We start from the raw sequence: 19,390 nt of genomic DNA, 5'->3' as shown, positions 1-19,390 counted from the left end.
TGTCTTTATCATTTACAAATAACAAATTGCATTTAACAAATCATGTCTGTACCGGCTGTGATGTAAAACTGCAGGCTTCTGTTCTGTTCTATTTATTAAAAAATAAACTACTTTTTGATGTCTCACGCCAGCAGTTTCAATAGGAAATATGTCAACACAGGAAAGAGATTTCAGTTTCTCAAACTATGTAAAAAGGGGAAGCAAATTCTCAACATCTGTCGCTGTCCACCAATAAAATCTCAAATGTACTTGGACAGAATATTTTATTAAACGTCTTCTGAGTTTGAGACCACTCTCAAAATGTAACCACTTGACTTTGTTTGTTTTCATCAATGTAAAAAAACATTCACAAGCTCATCGCTGTCAGCGCAAATTAGAACAAACGTATCCACCTACAGAACCGAACCAACAAAGAGCAGGATTTCACAAAATTCTACTTCTCAAAAACCTTCCTCTACAAGACTGAAACAGTAACATGCAAGTCACACCGAAAAGTTACATGAATATTTCAAAACAGTTGTCTTCACATTTACGCCTGGAAATGTAGGATGACAGCCAGTCTTGAGGGAGAGCCAGTGAGAGGAGGAGGAATGAGAGAAGACAGAGAGTGGGAGATCGAAAGAAAGTTTGTCTGGCTAGAAAGCGCTCGGTTACTTTATATATTTACTCCATATCAGAGTTGATAGGTGACTTCTATATTTCCTAGCATGAATATCATATGATCATAAAGAGTTACTTGGAAATGGTTTCAGTATATTTCCCAAAATCCAACTTTAAGGTTTTTCTTCATTATTTGATGAATGATTGTTGCGATGACCAACCGAACAGGGCGTAATCCACATTCCAAAAACAGTATTTAGATACATAGAGAGGGCATTGGTGCCCAAAAGGACGGCAATTACTATATGCGCTAATTCTGTCAGAGAAAGTTAGACATCACGCAGAAATTTCTCACTTTAAATACTTATCCATTCTTGGCTTGAACTGAGTTTTAAATGAGCCGTGTACTGGTGATGAGCTGAGGAAAATGAGCGACGAATCAAATGAGGAGAACCCTGGGAGTGCTCAAGCACATGGCACATAGCCACATTTTATTTTGGGAAATTGCTTGTTTTTTAGCATGCAAGTGTGATTCATCCCTGTGCCTGAGGCGTGCGATTAGAAGATCTTTGCTGAGCATTTCTTTTCAAACCATGCAATGTATTCTTTAGGGTGCTAGTGGTGACACCAAGGTCATGTTCGAGTCCCATATACTTTTGTATAAAACTGTATGCATTCATCTAAATGATTTACTACAGCACACTTCCTTGCCGATTTAGCCTGTAAGAAAGAGAGTTTAGTACTGATGTGCACATCACTGTCAAACGAAGGAATATTTTTAAGAAAAATGTGAGAAGTCTTTAAAGATATTTTCACACAAATCTTACAGTTTATAAGTTGTAAGTTTTAATTTAACAAAACCAAGTTACAGTATTTCCATTTAGTACTTTTCTTTTGAACACACTGACATTTAGGTTTTATGATGAAATGGTCTTATGAAGGAAGTACAAAGTCTAGCATGCTATTTTTAATATTCTTTTATCTTGTGAAACTGAATTTTTGCCACCAGGGTGAACACCTCATTTATGCTTTTGAATGATCAATCAAATGTAGAAATATGAAAGTCGGGCTGCCAGCCGATCGCACCAAACTAACCCTGTGTGTCTGGCAGGGGATGCAGAAAATTGTTCCAAACGTTACTGTTACATTTTCGCAATGATGAATGCATATCGACTCTTTATCGTATTTTCTGGAACACGCAGCTTCGCATTTTGCACTAAGCAGATAGCAGTGTGGAATATTTTTTACAGTGCGTTTCTTTGCTTAGAGACATCTATCTTTTAAATGGGCTTCTTATCAAACGCCAGCGAGCCAAGCGTGCAGCCCAGGCATGAAAGCCTAATTGAATCATTGAATGTGAGGGCATTGCAAAACCTATCTGATGACACTGTCAACCTAGCATATAAATTAAGCGAGGCCCTAAGAGAGGCGCAGCCTGCGGTAATAAAGCAAATCTTTAGCATTAATGGTTTATTTAAAAGTGCATTAACACAGATAGGTTATTAATTTCAAGCATTTTATGAGTATAATAGCAGAGGTGGGCGTGAAAGGCACCTTGATCGTGAGTTAAAGAATATACCGCTGGGCTCAGTGGGGCTCTGCGGGGGATTTGCTGGGATATAGACGATTCTGCAGGCGGCGTTCAAAAGCTCTCACACTTAATCTCCCTCAGACTTACTGTATATCTGACTATAAACACTCTGAATAAAGTTTAACGCATGAACAATGTATGAATAACGTGAAAAACGTTCATCTTCAAAATCGAACGCTTCTATGAATCCTAAAAAATAAATGGCACAGGCCCAACTATACGGTAAATAATGAATTTAATGTAGGACATATAAATGTAGGACAACTTACAAAAACACGTGAAGACAGCAGTAGTGTACTTTACAGTGGGTATTACAGTATCGTATTAGCTCTATATGAACGATACAGGTCTATTTGCTCACGCAAAAGTGAATAGCTTTATCCTCGTATGTAAAACAAAATATTTATCTGCACATGATTTTATGGTTAGTTGAGACCGAGCTGTGTCTGTTAACTCGGCTTTATGTCTCTTGATGACTTTAAGTTGACTAAAATGCTTACCTTTCCAAAACGATTTTCCTTTGATTAAATGCTGACTGCCATTCATTTCAAGTTTTTCAATAAGCTCAGAGAGCAATACGTTGCAAAGCGAGTTATTTTGAAAGACATTTCTTGAGTTCATTTCGTACACAGTTTCAGACTGTATTTAACTGCTGATTTGAGCATTGACTCAATTCTGCTTCACTTCAAAAGAACAGGATGGTTAGGGGATATATAACAGAAAAAGTATGTAATTACACAAAAAGGGAACAGGATCTGTACAGTATACAATTTTGAACTAAAAATGAAAGAGCGTGCATTTTACCGTGAAGATAAATATCATCACCTTTAATCTTACGAACTATTATGTTGTTATTTATTTACAATTTTATCCAAAACTACCTAGAATGTATTTAAGCTTTACCTCTGATCATCATGAGTGAATTCAACACACAACATTTTGCGCTGTTTACACAATTTAAGCTATAGTACATGTCATTACTTCAGTCAGGTCAAACAATCTAGTGCAAATGCTTCATTATAAGCAGGGGGCATGATTTATACATGTCCCAGATAAGGGGGGATCATTTAGAAATGACATAGCCCAATATCAGCCTCAAGGGATTGATGACTGCAAGATTAGCTGCAAATAAATTGTATAGTGCTTGTGACACAGCAGGTTTGAATATTTACATTAACTCACACGGCACACACTTTTACCCAAAGAAGATTGGTGGCATTATATTAGGGGCACATTTCATCTGTTTGTGTGTCCAACTGGGAATCAAACCCATGCTGGTGGATTGCCAACCCACAATATTCTCTATTTTGCACACATTGACAGCAACAAAAATGCACAAGAGGAATCGGATTAACACCAGCCTTGGTATTATTTGCAAACACTGTTATCATTTCTAGAATTAATTTCTGGCATATTGCATTATGTTGCGGTGATATTTACAGTAAAACATTTGCCTTGACATCCCCCTTTATTTTGTGTGAAAGGAGGCACAACCCAAATTAGGGAAACCCGTAAAAAACTTTGCACGTCTAAAAAAGGCAAACCTCAGAATACATTAAAAGATTAGCCCTGATATTATTTCATACATGCGAACTTTATCAAGTCGGGGCTTCTGTCCATAAAGTCCCCACATGGTGTTTACAAATATATAAATAAGAGTTTCAAGTAAGAGATGGGAAAACATTGAGGGTTAATGCGCGAGAGTCACATATTCAGCAAGCTTTGATTTTTTAATTATCATATCAGCGCATACAGTTCTATTTAAATATGAACTGTCGGCATGAGAACAAGGCCGCTGGCTATCAATCTGTCAGAGTAATTTGTCAAGGTGAACGTTAAAGAAATAAATCTCATTGAAATATTTTTTCATTTTTTTTATACAAAATTAAACAAATAATAATAGTTTCCTCAAAAATGACACTATCCCGATTTGAGATAATTTCTGTGAAATTTCATTAAAATGACAAAACTGTCACCAACTCTTTGCTACAGTAATGCGAGTTGGTCATTTATGGGGTAGAACCCAATAGGGGAGTCTTCAATTAATGTGTCTGTGTCAGACGCCCATGATTTCCTCTGACGTTTATAGGAAGTCCTCTCTTCTCACCCGTCACCCCCTCTGACAGGGTGGTCTCTTTCTACACCACATTCATCTTCATTAGCTGCGTATTCCCTCCATCTCACGTCAAAAATACTTAACGTCTCTCTCGCGTGGGCCAAAGCGATTAGTTAGTGCTAATACCAGCGCATTTCAGGACAGCCAATACATTTCTTTCTGATCCGCCTCGGTTTACGGTCCCCGTGGTCCTTTTAGCAAAGAAACAATACAGCCGCCATCTGTTTTCCTGCTACACTTCCTACTGTTTTACGTGGACCGGCATCTACTGCATAACCCGTTAAACAGCAGGAAAAACAGCAAGAGTTGAGACAAATACAATGCGGATGCAAACATGTTTATTTTCAATTAGTATTACAGCTAGATTTGCAACACAGCTTTGGCTTCTAAACAACACAAATGGTAGACTAATACACTTGGCAGGGACTTTAATATTTCAAGGGATCAAAATCTCATTATGAACTTTGAAGCTATCAAATAACTATTTTATATCGTAATATTGGCTTTAATAATACGATTTTGGTACAGGTATCTAAAGACTCATTAGGAGTCAGAGTCACAGTGCAGGATATTAGATCCTAAAATATTCTTCTCATTTCAAGATTATGTATTAAAATGAGAATTAAATCAATGAACATTTGGGAACGGATATTATTCAACATTGTCAGAGCCAAATTGTAATGTGTGGCTTGCCAGAGGAGGACGGGCTGCTCAAGCTGAGTCGTGATTCCTTGCAAGTATCCTTTCCCAAGGAACGACTGCATGATGGTTACTCTAGTTATAGGGATATAACTACTTTAATCAAAATAAACAAAGAATATCACGGAAAAGATATCACGGAAAAGCCACCTCACGGTAGAATGGCCGGCCACAAGAACATCAATGCAAACTTAACAAATATCCGGGCCCGGTCCTCTCTCGTCAACAATACTGCCGCTCGTCCTCTTCAGCTCCCGATCTCCTCCGTGAGATATGCAGGACCTGTGTGCGCACAGCTGATTCCAACTATCACTCACGCCACCGGCCCCGCCTCACGGCTATTGTCTCGCCTTCCTCACCACATGTAACTTCAGTAATGTTTAATTCCCGTTATATCTCGGCTGCACGTGAACCAGAGGCTTGTTTTTCCGGCAAATGACTGTGACAGAAGCTGCCGCACAGAGGAGACTGTATTCTATTCGAACAGAAGGAAAAAAGCTGTGTTCGTGACCGGAACTTACTACACGCCTGCATCATTTGCCGGATAAACAAGCCCCATGCTCATGTGCTGCCGAGGGATAACGGAAGTTAGACATTAACGTTAAAAGCCCTGTCTATAGGGATATTTCTCTTAAACAAACGCCGGGATTCGCTTTAGAAGAACTTTGTTAAGATCGCAGAGCCGTATCGAGCAGTTCTTTGATCGATGGATGCACTTTTTGGAGCTTCCAAAAATTGCACCCCATACACTTCTATTCCTCCGCTTGGAAGAAAAATGATATGGGGTATTGTTCTGCAACTCCGGAGAAAACCATATTCAGTCAGGATGCCTTGAGGGTGAGTAAAACATAGGACATTTTTATTTTGCCTCTGAAATATCCCGGTTACCCTGAATTAATTTCTTAAAATAAAACATCATAATTCCACAGTAAAACATACTAGCATTTGTGTAAAATCTTTTTTAAAACAACATTCTAAAAGGTGCCGCATAAATCAAACCTGAGCCAACATTTGTTTCTTTCCAAGAAAAAAACATGAAGGATTGGTGAGACCATGTGCTGAGGTGAGATGTGGTGAGACCGAATTAATTTAACTGTAAAACACATGGCCCAAAACCAACTGCTTCAATACATCTGGTGTATGCTGATAGGATTATGATTATCTAACAGACATTTCAGATTTGTCACATTGCAGTGCACAGCTCACCACACATGTTCCATTCTAATAACTGTACGGCATCAATGACTCATTTCAACTTATTCTGCGCTATAATGAAATCTTACTGTTTATAAAGATTCACACCTGCCCCCTCCACGTCCTCTCCATAGTCTTCCTCTTCGGTGTTAAGAGTCGGATGTTCTTCAGAACCGACATCATCCATTGAGATTCTCTCCAAAGTCTCTGAAGGCTGCCGCAGGACACCAGAAAACCTCATCAACACAGTCTTATTTATTTCTATTCACATGATCATTCTAGTAAACTATTCATGCATTGTTTTGCACAATTTACCTATCATTGCAATGAATTCTTAAATCTTTTTATAATAAAGACTAAAATTAAGACTAAAATGTGCAACGTGCATTTATTTCAAGATAACAAGCATCAAAGTTTGATTTTGACCATTATTTCACTTTTATTTCCATCTTTGACATGGCCTTACTCAGTCAATATAAAAGATATCAAGGTTATACTTTCACATATACATTATATATGATGATTTTATGTTGAAAAACTGTAAATCACCAACAAATGTCTTAAGCTGGGTTTTCACAGGTAGTTGACTGTTTTTACCGTTATTGTCTCCAGCTGGGCTAAACGGCATCTCTGCAGCAAATCCACAAACAGGTATATGAGCAAAGCCTAAAGGGAAGAGAAATAATCAACATGACTCATTTAAACCTACAATGTGTGGACTTTTGTGCCAATTCTGGTGGACCAAATTTAAAATGGGCACAAATGAGAAAACAGAGGGTACTTCAGTCTTTATGAAAGCATGATGAAATTACCTAAAATATTGAATAAACACAAATATAAGTGGCAGGGTACATGCAGGACTTTATGAATGATGGGTGTTCTAATTCCTGGCCGCTTCACGTGGGGTGGCTCATTACCTGCTGTGCTTGAGCTCAGAGCTGTGCTCATTCAATTACAGCAATTGAATTATCAATGCATATTTTGTTGATACCAACCAACTATTTGTGCTGAAATTGAAGAACAAAGAGTATTCTCAAAGAGATTTCAGTTGGGAAACGTTGGATAATTAGTAGAGGTGCGAAACGTAGCTATAAATAAAACACGAAAAAAGGCAAAGTCAAGTGCAATTAGCAGCTCGGAAAAAACACAAATTATACAATTCATCGCAATGTCTAACAAACAAAGTCAAAATCGACTCAAACAAATGTCAGAAAAAAGGTTACAAAAGAGAACAATAAAAATACGAAAATCAAAAGAAACCAAGCTCTTCTGAAAAACCTGTCACTTTTGAAATGCTAAGTCTATTACCAAGTGGGTGTGAAATAAAGCTTAAAACGAAAAGTTGTCACAAAACAACAAGCTAAATGCCAAACAATGTCACTAACAAACTAATACAAATTCACAAGCAAATGGAAAAACACACAGTAGGGGGCATCATCCAAAAACTGACAAATATCTTACCTGCACAAGAAAGCCAATTAGAAAAGAAGTCAGGAAAGGTAGCAGACCTGCTCGAGCTATTGTTACCGGCAATCCTGAAAAATAATACGCCAGAAAAGCTGTTAACACAGATGAGTCTGTCAATGCAGAATCTATTGAGTTTTGAACATACCCGCAAGGCCTTATGAAAGCAAACATATTCAGCCATCTGAGACTGTTAGACATATACAAGAAATAATCTTTCAACTGAATCATTTACAGGTTGTAATTTTACTATGGCTAGATGAACACTTCAACATGATTTCACTCAGGGGACAGCAGAATGAGAAATGTCATTTTAACAACTATTAAATCTCACTGAAAACAGTATAGTTAAATTCAATGCACCATGTAATTGCAGTGTCTTATAAATATATATCTGCTACTGTTCAGACCATAAAACCTGGATATATCATTAACAAAACAGAAAAAATAATTTTGTCTGTTAATGGTCTCACGCATGGATTTTATTTTACCTAAGAGACTCTTTGCACATTTATATTTCTTTACGATGGTTAATTAAAGAAAATGATCTGCAGAGCTTCAGTGCTGTGGATCGGCTGATAACAGTGAATGTCGTTCTTATTTTCTGAACCAAATATAACAATGAATCAATTTCAGTGAAAAAGCTGTTCTTTTAACACATATAAAGCTGTTACCTACCCAGGATCCCGCTTCCCAGAATTGCAGCGATAGTTAAAAAATCTGTGGAGAGAGAACATTTAATATTAACAAATGTTTTATAACACATTTACTTGTATTAATAATACAAATGAATATGATTCCCTGCGTAACAGGAAAGTTAGTTTGTGCATTGGGTAAAATAAGGGCAAACAAATAATTTTGCATTAACAAAGATTAATATACTGAAAAATCATTGCTTGTGGTTCATATTACTAATGTAAAGTAGGGTAACACTTTACGGGTGGGGCTGATATTAAGTATTTGATGTTACATTTTTATTTTAGATTCGAAACATGTCCAATCATTCTCACAAATAAAAAGATTCATTGACACTAATTTTCTCCACGAATACTAATAGCATACTAATAATTCAGTATAAAATCTATTGATGTCAAAAATTTTATTAATATAACTTTCTTAATGTAATTAATTCATATAATGACTATCAATATTGAACATCAAACTGGTGATGTTTCCTAACTTCCGGTCTGTGTTTGTTTATCGGTCTGGCTAGTGGCTAATAATATAACTATTTATATTTCATTTTAATTTATGTAATATTCATTTTTATTATTATTTTATTGTATATTAATATTGTGTAATTGTATTAAATATATATTTTTTTATTTTGTTGTATGTTCAGTTCGTTAAATAAAGACTTGGGGTTCCCTGAATGGGTCCTGTCGTTTTTTCGCATATAAACAAACAGTATAGGACATTAACATCCAGCTTTGAGCTTGGTATTGCAGTCTTGGAGAGACAAGTTTAGCCAAGTAACAGTTATTCTCGTTTTCTTTTGCTTGTTATCAGAAATAATCTACAGGCACTATTGTTTTTGAATGTGAACCGGAAGTTTACGGCAGTCCACGAACATGCGAACACGCAGTAACCTTTGTTTATGTTATTGCTTTGAAACCGTCTATATAGAGAGCTGCATTTTCCTGTCCTCTTTTGATTGACAGAATATCGTCACTGGTCCTCGCCTGTTTTTAAACTATTGTGTTAAAATTGCTTCTATCGACCAATATGATTATTGGTGTAAATAGGTAATAAAACATTGAATCCCAATGCACATATTTAAAAATACAGAACACCCAAAACTATTAAATGTATAATATACAAAGAAAATGTGTCCCTCTTAACAATTTCTGGCAAAGTTTATTTGCTCCAGTCAAAAAAGTTGGCCAATGTGTCATCAGCAGGTCCAGATGGGATCTGCAGACGTGTTTCAAATGTACTGTGTTGATTTGAGAGAGAAATCTGAAATGTGTAGAATGTGTTTCAACATGATAAAATGTGTTAAATGGAGTTGAAAGTACTTTACTGTACACTGCTAATGATAGCTGAAGGCATTATGAAATGAGCCAAAATATTTAATGACACAAGGGACTATAGGCAGAGTTATACTTGCTGCAAACAAACTGCATTGGCCTGATCGCCAATAAGGAAAAGATGAGTTAAATCAAAGCATCAAACATTGCAGAAAATGTATACATATGCATTTATATAAATGAGACAAAAGAAAAAATTATGGCTGGGAAAGTTAACGCACTATTATCGCGTTAATGCATTAATTAAATAACACAGACAACAATTGTATTTTTTTAATATTATTTTATGTCGAAAGTCCGTTGCTCACTGGCTCTGAAATGTACAGTCAAACCATGGGTCACAGAAGGGGTGGGATGTTGATACAAAAATGTCCCCAGCTAAGTTTCAAAACAGCAACGATAACGAATTGTGTTGCGTGTCTTGTATGCAGTGTGAGGCTAATGCAGAACATGCACAGAGAGTCAGAGTGCAAACTACAAAACGGAGTTCTCTTTCACGTCTTACTCTAAAACGGACAAATAAACAAAAAATGACGTTAAAATTCCCATATTACCAAGGGTCCATGTCCAACAAAGTCAGTTTTATGAAAGTTAACAGCTGGGAAACAAAACGGATGCGTCACAGTATATTAGATCCGTATATCTGTATAGAGCAGGGGCAGCAGCAAAATAAAGATCTAAGTTTATAAGGTTTATCATACAACAAAGAACAGGCCCAAACATTCACTCAAATTCAAGGAATTGTGTTCTCCCTGAATTGTTAAGATAAAGGAAAAAGTAGCAAGCAATAATTGATTTAGTTGTTTTAAGATGTGCTTTAAATACACTTTAAATGCAGTACACTTTATACATTGTGTTGAAAGATTGCTGAAAGAGAGCTTATGTATAAGCAATACATTCAATAGTCATTATTACTTGTTTTTCTCAAACTAGACAGAACGTTAATGCCGTGGCAGTGGCAGATAGCTTTGGTTTTATAATTAATTTGATTACATTCATGTTTAAGTTGAGATTGACAAGAAATATTTTAAGTTAAAATTGGTAATGCTTCTATGTAAAGGAAGTACTGTTGTAAATTAAGCACATTATTTGTTTAAAGTGTTTGCAAACCAAATCTTATTGCACTTTTGTTCATATAAAAGTGCACAACTCACTATTGAATTCATTATTGAATTGTACGCTTAACAATGCGATTAATTGCGATTAATCACATAAAAGTCATGCGATTAAAAATTGTCACTGTATAAAATATATATACATACATATGAAATGCTATAGAAAAACAAGTGTTTCTTTACACATTCCCAAAGGAACACAACTTAGAATCTACCTTAATGGTGTCTCTGCATATTAAACTGAGATGTGCAATAGTAGTTTAACGCCAATATCAAAAGGGTAGGCCAGAAGTATAGAGAGAGACCGCTGATCTAATGCTGGGGAGCTGCGAAACCAAACAGCGAGAAAGAGAAAAATATTCTAGGCACAAACACTTCTCCTCTGCCCTAATTACAGAAATGATGCCACAGCTCTTTGATGCATATTAATAAGATGCTTGTGATTAGCCTCTCGCCGAGAAAAAAGCACAGCAGTCACGATTGAGAACCCAAACTGAAAAGTTCAAATTGACATTGCTGATACAGATAGCGTTTGATTTTCCAATTACAGTGTAAATGTTTGGGCAGGATTAGTTACAGATGCACGGATATTATCGAGGAATAAACACTTATTGTTCAATTGGAAAAAATGATCCTTGAAGCCATCTTTATCAGCCTCAGAGTATAACAACCAGGTATTCTCATCGGCCAGGAGTAATTTTGAGTCTAAAAACAACCAAAACTTGTATTATTTTCCAAGTAGCATGGCCCGTATCGTATCATCAGGCCCCTGAACTAACTCTTAGCAGCTTAGAGATATGAGTTTTCATAATAATAACATGACATGCCAGGAGATGAAATTTGAGAGATGAAAGAGGTTCATCTCCGCCTTGAGCCAGCAAATAACAGAATGAACGAGTCCTTCCTATTTGGGTAGAACCTGCAAACGGACAGATTTGATTAATTGACAAAATGCCTGAAGTATTGTATACACTCATTGCGGGCAGAATTATGGGGCAGCTCCTTTACGGATTTAAATTACGCCTACACTCAGTCAAAATGATGGATGGCAATGAGTACAGAAGTAGCAAAGTAACCATGATGGCATTTTAATGGCACCGATATCAGCTACGGTGGCAATCGGCCAAGTCGAGTACCATCCTCACGCAGCCGTTTAATCTGGATATCACAACTTCTGCTGGTAAATGCAGTTTCTCGCTGGTCTCTCATATTAGCTCTGATTAATGGAAGGTTGTTGGATTTTTATGTACTTGCACTATAAACCATTCTGGAAATCACAATGCAGACAGTAATTGTGTTATTGGCTTGCTAAAACCCATTTACGGTTATAAACCAGTCGAAATATTGGAAACATAATGAAAATTATGCCTGATCTTGTATAAACAACACGGGCATGTCGGTGTATATACTGCAGTTGACGGTCAGAAGCAACCGGTCAAAGCTGTTTACCCATAAAATCAGCCTAGTAAGTTGATTCACAAAATGCTGTTAGACAGCAAATCATTTTACTCTCGTGAAAATAATTTACTCTTAACGCATGCGAGCTTTCCACTAAAACAAGACAACAAATGCGATCGTAACCACACAAGTGGGTTCTCATATGACACGAATGCCTCTCAGACTGAGACCACGTCCGACCATCTAAATGTGCACTGAACACATACTGCCAGCCCTCTCTGTGATCTTATTTCATTGGCTGGCATACCTATATTGTGAAATAAATCATTTTAGATAAACCCGCCTCTAAAAACCTATTGTTTATTACATCTTTCAAAATGACAATGTCTTTCATATCAAAGGAAGCGACATATACCACTCAAAGAATTGGACATATTTGACTGAAATATATCAACACACAATTTACAAAAAGAAGTTAAGAGAAACAAACAGCTGCAAAATTTGCAACAACCATAGTTTCACTATTGTGTTTACAGTCAAAACACAGTAAACAAAAATTCGCAATGGTCTCACTCCTGCAACTGTACTATATATAATATTTGTGGTAAAGCCATTGTAATAATGGTAATCTAAAGAAAAAAATACTACACGATAATAAAACCATGGTTATTTTATCCAAAGGATTAAAAACAGTATAGGATTCGAGATATGCTATGGAATGATGCTATTTTCTCATACAAGTGTCAAGCGCATCAGAGAATACATCACGCAGGAAAATGACGTCATATCCAGGATCATTCTGCACCTGAACAACGCAAACACTCAGGACTCGGGAGAGTTATGAAGACATAAAGTGCTCGGTCAATGATGTGATACAGTGGCCAAACTCACTCATATATATGGCGGGGTGAACGTTTTAGACGTGCATGAAACCGGCGTGTAATGCTTTAAACACGAACTCTCCTGATACTCACAGCACTGCAGATAAATAAACCTCAGTTTCCAGGTTCTATGCGGGGTTTTCCTTGCGGTTTTGAAAGACACGGATGTCTCAATGTTTTCTGGGATTGCACGGCTGGAGCAGATCTCCTCTGCAGCTGTCGCCATCATCGCATTTTGATTCGCCCCTATATTCCGTCGCTCGCGTGCTTTGCTCTGCTCTGCCTTGAAGCTTGGCGGTGACGGGCGCGCGCGTGGAGTGGCGCTGAGTGCGCGCCGTGGGGACGCTCATGCAGTTCTGTAACAGGAGAAATATAGAAAACCCACAGTAACAACAAAACGCAAATAAAACAACAATCGCACACAGTTTTAATCGTGATAGAACATATATAGAACATATATATATATATATATATATATATATATATATATAGTTGCTTTGATCAACAACGTAGTTTATGATGAATATCTGTTCCTTTAAATAAATACCGTATATTCTGATAAAAGCATCATGCAAATTTGCTAGACAGACATGCTGCGAAGGTTTATTTCCATGTGCTATGCATTTATACAAAACTAATATGCACCATATTTCGATACATATTATGTTAACCTTGTGTTTCCAAACTAATGGTGACATCAAAATGTCATGCGTGCTTTTCTGTTCTGGTTTTTTTCTTGAAAATAAACTTTGCCGTTTTATTGGATCGATTGGATGTTAAATCAAAGCTCTTTACAAGTTAGCATCAGAACTGTAATGTACTCCCCAAAGAAAGTGCATGAAATGACAGAGCAGCTGCAGCAATACATTTTTATCGAACGAATAAATAAATATGTATATGAATTATATTATATAAAAATGGCCAGAAACATGTTAAAACATCATAATCACTTGTCAAACATTCACCAAAAAAGGGAAATGATACATTCTATAGGCTTGTGACATGACACACTATATTTAAAACAGAAATGAAAGAAGCTTGATGATCAAACCTGCTGTTTTTCTTGCACTTGTATTTATTGCCTCACGACTGGTTTGTGTTCAGTTGCATGCAAATTCAGCAGAGGAAAAAACATGCATGCTCTACCCTTATTCCACTTAAGTGCATTTTAAATATCAAATTATATCACCTCTCTTTAAAAAATCCTTTCTCCAGCACACTTTGAATTAAATAAAACCTTCCACCCATTTAAACAACCGCAGCGTGTTCATATTGTCCATCCATTAAGTGCTTTTTGACCCATGTGGGTCCACAAGACATCAAACTAAAGACAAAGCAATTCTATTTAATGCCCCACTGGGTGTAAAAAGAAATCTGGATTCAACCTTTGTAGTCCATTGAGAGAAAACATAAATGTCGTTTAGTTTAGGACAATGAATGCAATAAAATGTCATTTACGTGTCATCAAACATACCGAAATGAATTATGGTCCAGCAGAAGTTCTTGTTCCCCACAGTTCTTTGAGTTTTTTACTGTATATAGAAAAGAATGATGCTTTAAACATGCACTGCATTTACATGAACATCCATTCTGTATAAAGTGATGATAGTATCTGAACAGTACTGCGAATAACTGTTTACAGACCTAGTATCTAAGATACTATGTGTATGTTCGTTTGCAGGTATTTATAGTTTCTGCAAACTGTCTGTGCAATTTAGTTGCCAAGAAAATTATTTAGACCATTAGAGTCTTTTCTATGTCTGCTCTATTCTACTTTAACTATAAAGCTAAATAAATCTGATTTCAGTTCTAATATAAAAAACTCATGCAACTTAGAGCTGCAGATTTCACATGATATGAAATGTACAGTACAAATGCTTCACAATTCAAATGCTTGCAATTCTTAACCTGAAAATGATCTTGAAAAATTACCTAGATACATTGTTTTGTATTTACATAAAGCAAACAAAATAAAGAAATACATTAAAACACACAGGCAGGGTAAGAGTTTAACAGTTCATATAGTGCAATGCAAAAGGAGTTGGATTTAGAAAGCTTGCTGTAGAAGGTCCCCAGCATTTTTCCTAATGTGCAAATGTGTATTTACGGTTTGTTAATTAATTAGTTCATTCGTTTGGTTAATAGAAGGCTCACTCTGTTCAATAAATGTAAAAATTATACACAGTTTTAAATGGTAGACATGCAGAATTGTGCTTTTGAGTCCCCAAAACATGTCAAGGAGTGAAATAAAAAATAACAATGCAACTATATATAAGAAAATGAAACAAAGCCATTAAAAAAAGTTTGTTGTTAACTTCACAAACAGTTAAAATAAGCACTACCACAGTACAAGATAATTTGGTAAATGCTTGGTATTTGCATCCTTGAGTGCAAATTGCTTCTCTAAAAGTGTGTGTGACTTACTCAAAGGCACACGAATTGAGCTCAAACTGGATTCCCTGAATCTTGTGTTTTTTATTGAGCTGTTTTCATATTTAAAAAGCAAAAGGGATGTTATTAATTGCAACCCTAAAAACTCTTATTTCCTTCCAAAAAGCTACCAGAGAAACAACATTAGTGCAAATGCTGTGAACAAGTACATTGGTTACTAAAATCAATTTTAAGACATTGTTTGAGCTGTAACTTGAACAATGTCGTGAGCCTATGACATCACAAATCACAAAAAAGTCATTAAAGTGATAGTCAAAATTTTGTCATTATTTACAGAATTATTTACACCCTCTTGTCATTTCAAGCCCGTATGATTTCCTTTCTTCTGCAGAACACAAAATATATTTTGAAGAATATTGTTCACTTGCATTGGTTTTGTGGCTATACAATAGAAGTCAACGGGTGCCAGCGTTGTCCGGTACCGACTTTCTTCTAAATATCTTCTTTTGTGTTCTGCAGGAGAAAGAAAGTCATACAGGTCTGAACTGGGTGAGTAAAGGATGACCAAATTTTCATTTTTGGGTAAACTAGCACTTTAACTTAATCAGTTTGAGCCATTTAGGGAGGCCAACCTACATCCTGGCTTTTAATTGGTGAATTGTCACCTAATGAGAAGAACAGAGTCATTAACAATACAATAACCACCCCATGAAGGCTTACCCCCATTGGCATTCACACTCTTCTTGCCTTATGAACTTATAAACGAACCCCAATCCTGTTCTATGACTATTTTCATTCACATTTCATCAATTCTATTTCTACTCAACTCTACTGTATCGACAGTGCATTTTTTATTAGCAAAAAAGAAATTTACCTGAAGCTCCCACATTGACGTGTCTTAACACTTGTTTTAAACTGTCATTGTTTTTCTATCGAAAAACTAAAATACATATCTACACTTTTGGAACTCTGAATTTATTTTTCCTTTGTCCGGCACAATTTGTGCTCTCTTTCTTTTCACTCACTCGTGACCTTGCATTATGAAGTTTGACTCCATATTGATTGCAAGGTCATTGTTTTGAGGAGGTCATCTTGCACCTGGGTTAGCTGTCAATTTCTGACCTCCGTGACTTCTTCTGACATCCTTAAGATGGTATTGCTAAGCAAATAAAACATATTTTAAAAGTATCTTAAAACCTGTTGCAAACATCAAATGTTTCTTTTATATGACGTAGGAAACATTAGTGCCTTGGTTTTTCTGGAGAACAAAATATCTTGGATTTCTCCAGGCTCTTTTCTCAGCAATATTTCCAGCCAACTATAAAAACCGAAGGCCTCTTTCCAACATTAATAAAGGTGGAAACCAATAACTTAGTATTTGCCTGACAAACATAATTCGGATATCAGATAACATGAACCTTATAGTGCACTTATATGAGCCCGCAATGTTCTTTGATTTCCAAGCGCCTTGCGTGCAAATTTCTTTGTCGACCAGATGATCCCACAGTCTGTCCCGTATAGAGACACCATGATGGGAGGTTTCTTTCAAGATGTTAGTATGGGGTCTTGTTGTCATTCTCAAAGAGGTCAATTCCACTTTGTACGAGTTTCTCAGCCGATCTGATGACGTAAGACACCAGTGCCTGGGATTGGTTGAGGCTGTTGTGCCAGGTAACCTCCTGAGCATCCTTTAAGATAGAGAAGCATGGAGTTTGTTTGCTCAAGCCGTAAAGTATATTCCTGTGAGAAAGAGAAAAACATAAGAATGAGAACTGAATTTTTTGTAACATTCTTTTGTGCTACAGGTGCAAATGTAATGTTTTATTTACACACACTCGACCATATCTACATTTTTTCCAATGTGCAGAAGATCTGTTGTCACTTGTCGCCTCCATGTGCTACATAGTGCACTTATGTTCCATCACCTACTTAAAAAACCCAGGACATAAATACACCCAGGGTGCACTCAAGTCACAAAATCAATACTTGTGTGTCTTACGGCAACCTTGAAGAACCTTGAAAAATCCTCAGATGGCTTCAATGTATTTATTCTGCTGTGCCTTGAACCTCTGAATGACAAACAGACTTTGGGGCATTTTCTGTATGGTTCAGGGTCACACATTGATTTTCTCGTTTTTCAAGATTGTGCGTTCTTTTAACAAACTTCACACACCTAAGAAAAATAAATGATCCAATTGTTTATCTGTAACCCGGTGAGATGAAGTTACAGTGAGCCTGTGACCTTCAGAAAACAAATGTTCGATGAACTTTCATGTAATGAACTCTCTCCTTGTAAACAGGATTGTTGCTCAAATTTACAGGGCCTGGGACACATTTTTATAGGTGGATCTCATTCTCCACTGGGTCCGGTGAGAAGGATAGAGCCGTAGTGAGCCTCCGTCAACAATGCAAAAAAAAACTAACAAGTCAAAACTTACAGCTTTATGCATTTCAACAAAATCAAGAAGCTCTTAAAAGAAATGAAAGTTCAGTTGTTTTTGTTTGGATTGCATGTGTGACCTCACCCATGTGATTTCTTCAAAGCAAAAGCTTTGGATTTGACTAAATCTCATACAGCCCCCAGAAAATGGAGTATCACAGCGAGTCAAGGTAAAAGCAATATCACAAGGATGGATTTACATCATTGTTAGCACTGCTCTATAAGCTGTAAAGCACAACCTTCGCCAAAAGCACAACCTCACACATCACATACCATTTTTAGATGCAAGGTAAGACCTGTTAAGCCAGTAAATCTGTCTAGCTCTTGTGCAGTTCCGGAGGTTATTAAATCACATTCGCTTTCCATGCTAAACTCGCCTCCTTTTGACCATCTCGGCTTTTACACCAATTGTTGCTGGAGGTCTTTTTTACAAAAATCTCCAGGAGACCTTTGAGATATTGATCTGGGATTCCTGATGGGCCCTCATACTCGGTTTATAATGGAGAACGAGCTCTCCTGCTCGGCGGTTACAAATCGAGTTTAGCATAAGTGGCGTGTCCCTGCGTAGGTCCAGATATAAACTGTTTCATGTCCACTGAACAATGGCGTGTGTTTGGCTTCAGGCACAAACCCTCCAGAGCTGCTGCGAGCTTACAGCCAGTGGGGTCAAAATCTCAACTGCTTGAATGACACAACTCTGATGTCACATGCATAGATGCTGATGGCATAGGGTTGTAGGACTGATTATGTTTGGCATGTAAGATTGTAGAAGCAAACTTTGATAGATTTACAACTTGCATTCATTCTAAAAAAAACAATCCATTGACATAGTAAATATCACAACAAGAAAAGCATGTATAGTAAGTATATCGGAAGAGTTTGGATCCAAAATGAGGTAAATCATGTTTTTTGATTATGTTATCATGTTTTTATTGTGTTTTATTGTGTTAGGTAGCTGTATTTTTATAGTTATTATGGCTTAAATCCAAACAAACCTGGTTTTTGATTGATAGTAATTGGAATGCACAAAATAAAAACTTATTTTTCAAAATCTAGTTATTATGGAAACAAGCTCTTCATATATACTTAATAAAATCTTTCATAATCATTTAAAGGTCCAGTCAGTGAAACCTAGTGGCAAGGTTGCGAATTGCAACCAACCGCTCACTCCACCCCTCCCTTTTGAAACACTACGAGTGCTGACAGAACATGGCGAATTCCATTTTAGGGCACCCACGGTGTAAGTAGATAGAAATAGCTCATTCTAAGGTAATAAAAACATGACTCTTCACTGTGTAATCTCTTTATACACCTCTGAAGGCTATGTAACTCCAGTATTATTGGCACCCTTGGTAAATATGAGCAAAGAAAGCTGTACAAATCTATCTGCATTGTTTCTCATTTTGGTATTTTATTAAAAAAATCTACAATATTTCATTAAAGTAAAACAATTTTAAGTGGGGGGAATATC

The 19,390-nt window shown here is 36.6% G+C and overlaps 2 protein-coding genes across 2 annotated transcripts in view; both read right to left on the bottom strand.

The window, feature by feature from the left end:
- Positions 1–13,381, bottom strand: part of LOC306909085 (uncharacterized protein) — a 78,333-nt gene extending 64,952 nt beyond the window's left edge. The window contains exons 1-5 of the mRNA XM_079482462.1: positions 13,182–13,381; positions 8,343–8,384; positions 7,662–7,735; positions 6,798–6,866; positions 6,309–6,414 (exon numbers count right to left, since the gene is read on the bottom strand). Coding sequence (XP_079338588.1) covers positions 6,309–6,414; positions 6,798–6,866; positions 7,662–7,735; positions 8,343–8,384; positions 13,182–13,317 — 427 coding nt within the window. The 5' untranslated portion in view covers positions 13,318–13,381. The remainder of the gene's footprint in view (positions 1–6,308; positions 6,415–6,797; positions 6,867–7,661; positions 7,736–8,342; positions 8,385–13,181) is intronic.
- Positions 13,382–14,153: 772 nt separating this feature from the next.
- The window catches only part of naaladl2 (N-acetylated alpha-linked acidic dipeptidase like 2), a 171,319-nt gene continuing 166,082 nt past the window's right edge, over positions 14,154–19,390 (bottom strand). The window contains exon 14 of the mRNA XM_079483974.1: positions 14,154–17,219. Coding sequence (XP_079340100.1) covers positions 17,033–17,219 — 187 coding nt within the window. The 3' untranslated portion in view covers positions 14,154–17,032. The remainder of the gene's footprint in view (positions 17,220–19,390) is intronic.

Source organism: Barbatula barbatula, assembly GCF_947034865.1.
Source record: "Barbatula barbatula genome assembly, chromosome: 20".
In the NCBI taxonomy this organism is placed as follows: domain Eukaryota; kingdom Metazoa; phylum Chordata; class Actinopteri; order Cypriniformes; family Nemacheilidae; genus Barbatula; species Barbatula barbatula.
The sequence above is the reverse complement of the archived record's forward strand: the minus strand, read 5'-3'. Positions and strand labels throughout refer to the sequence as shown.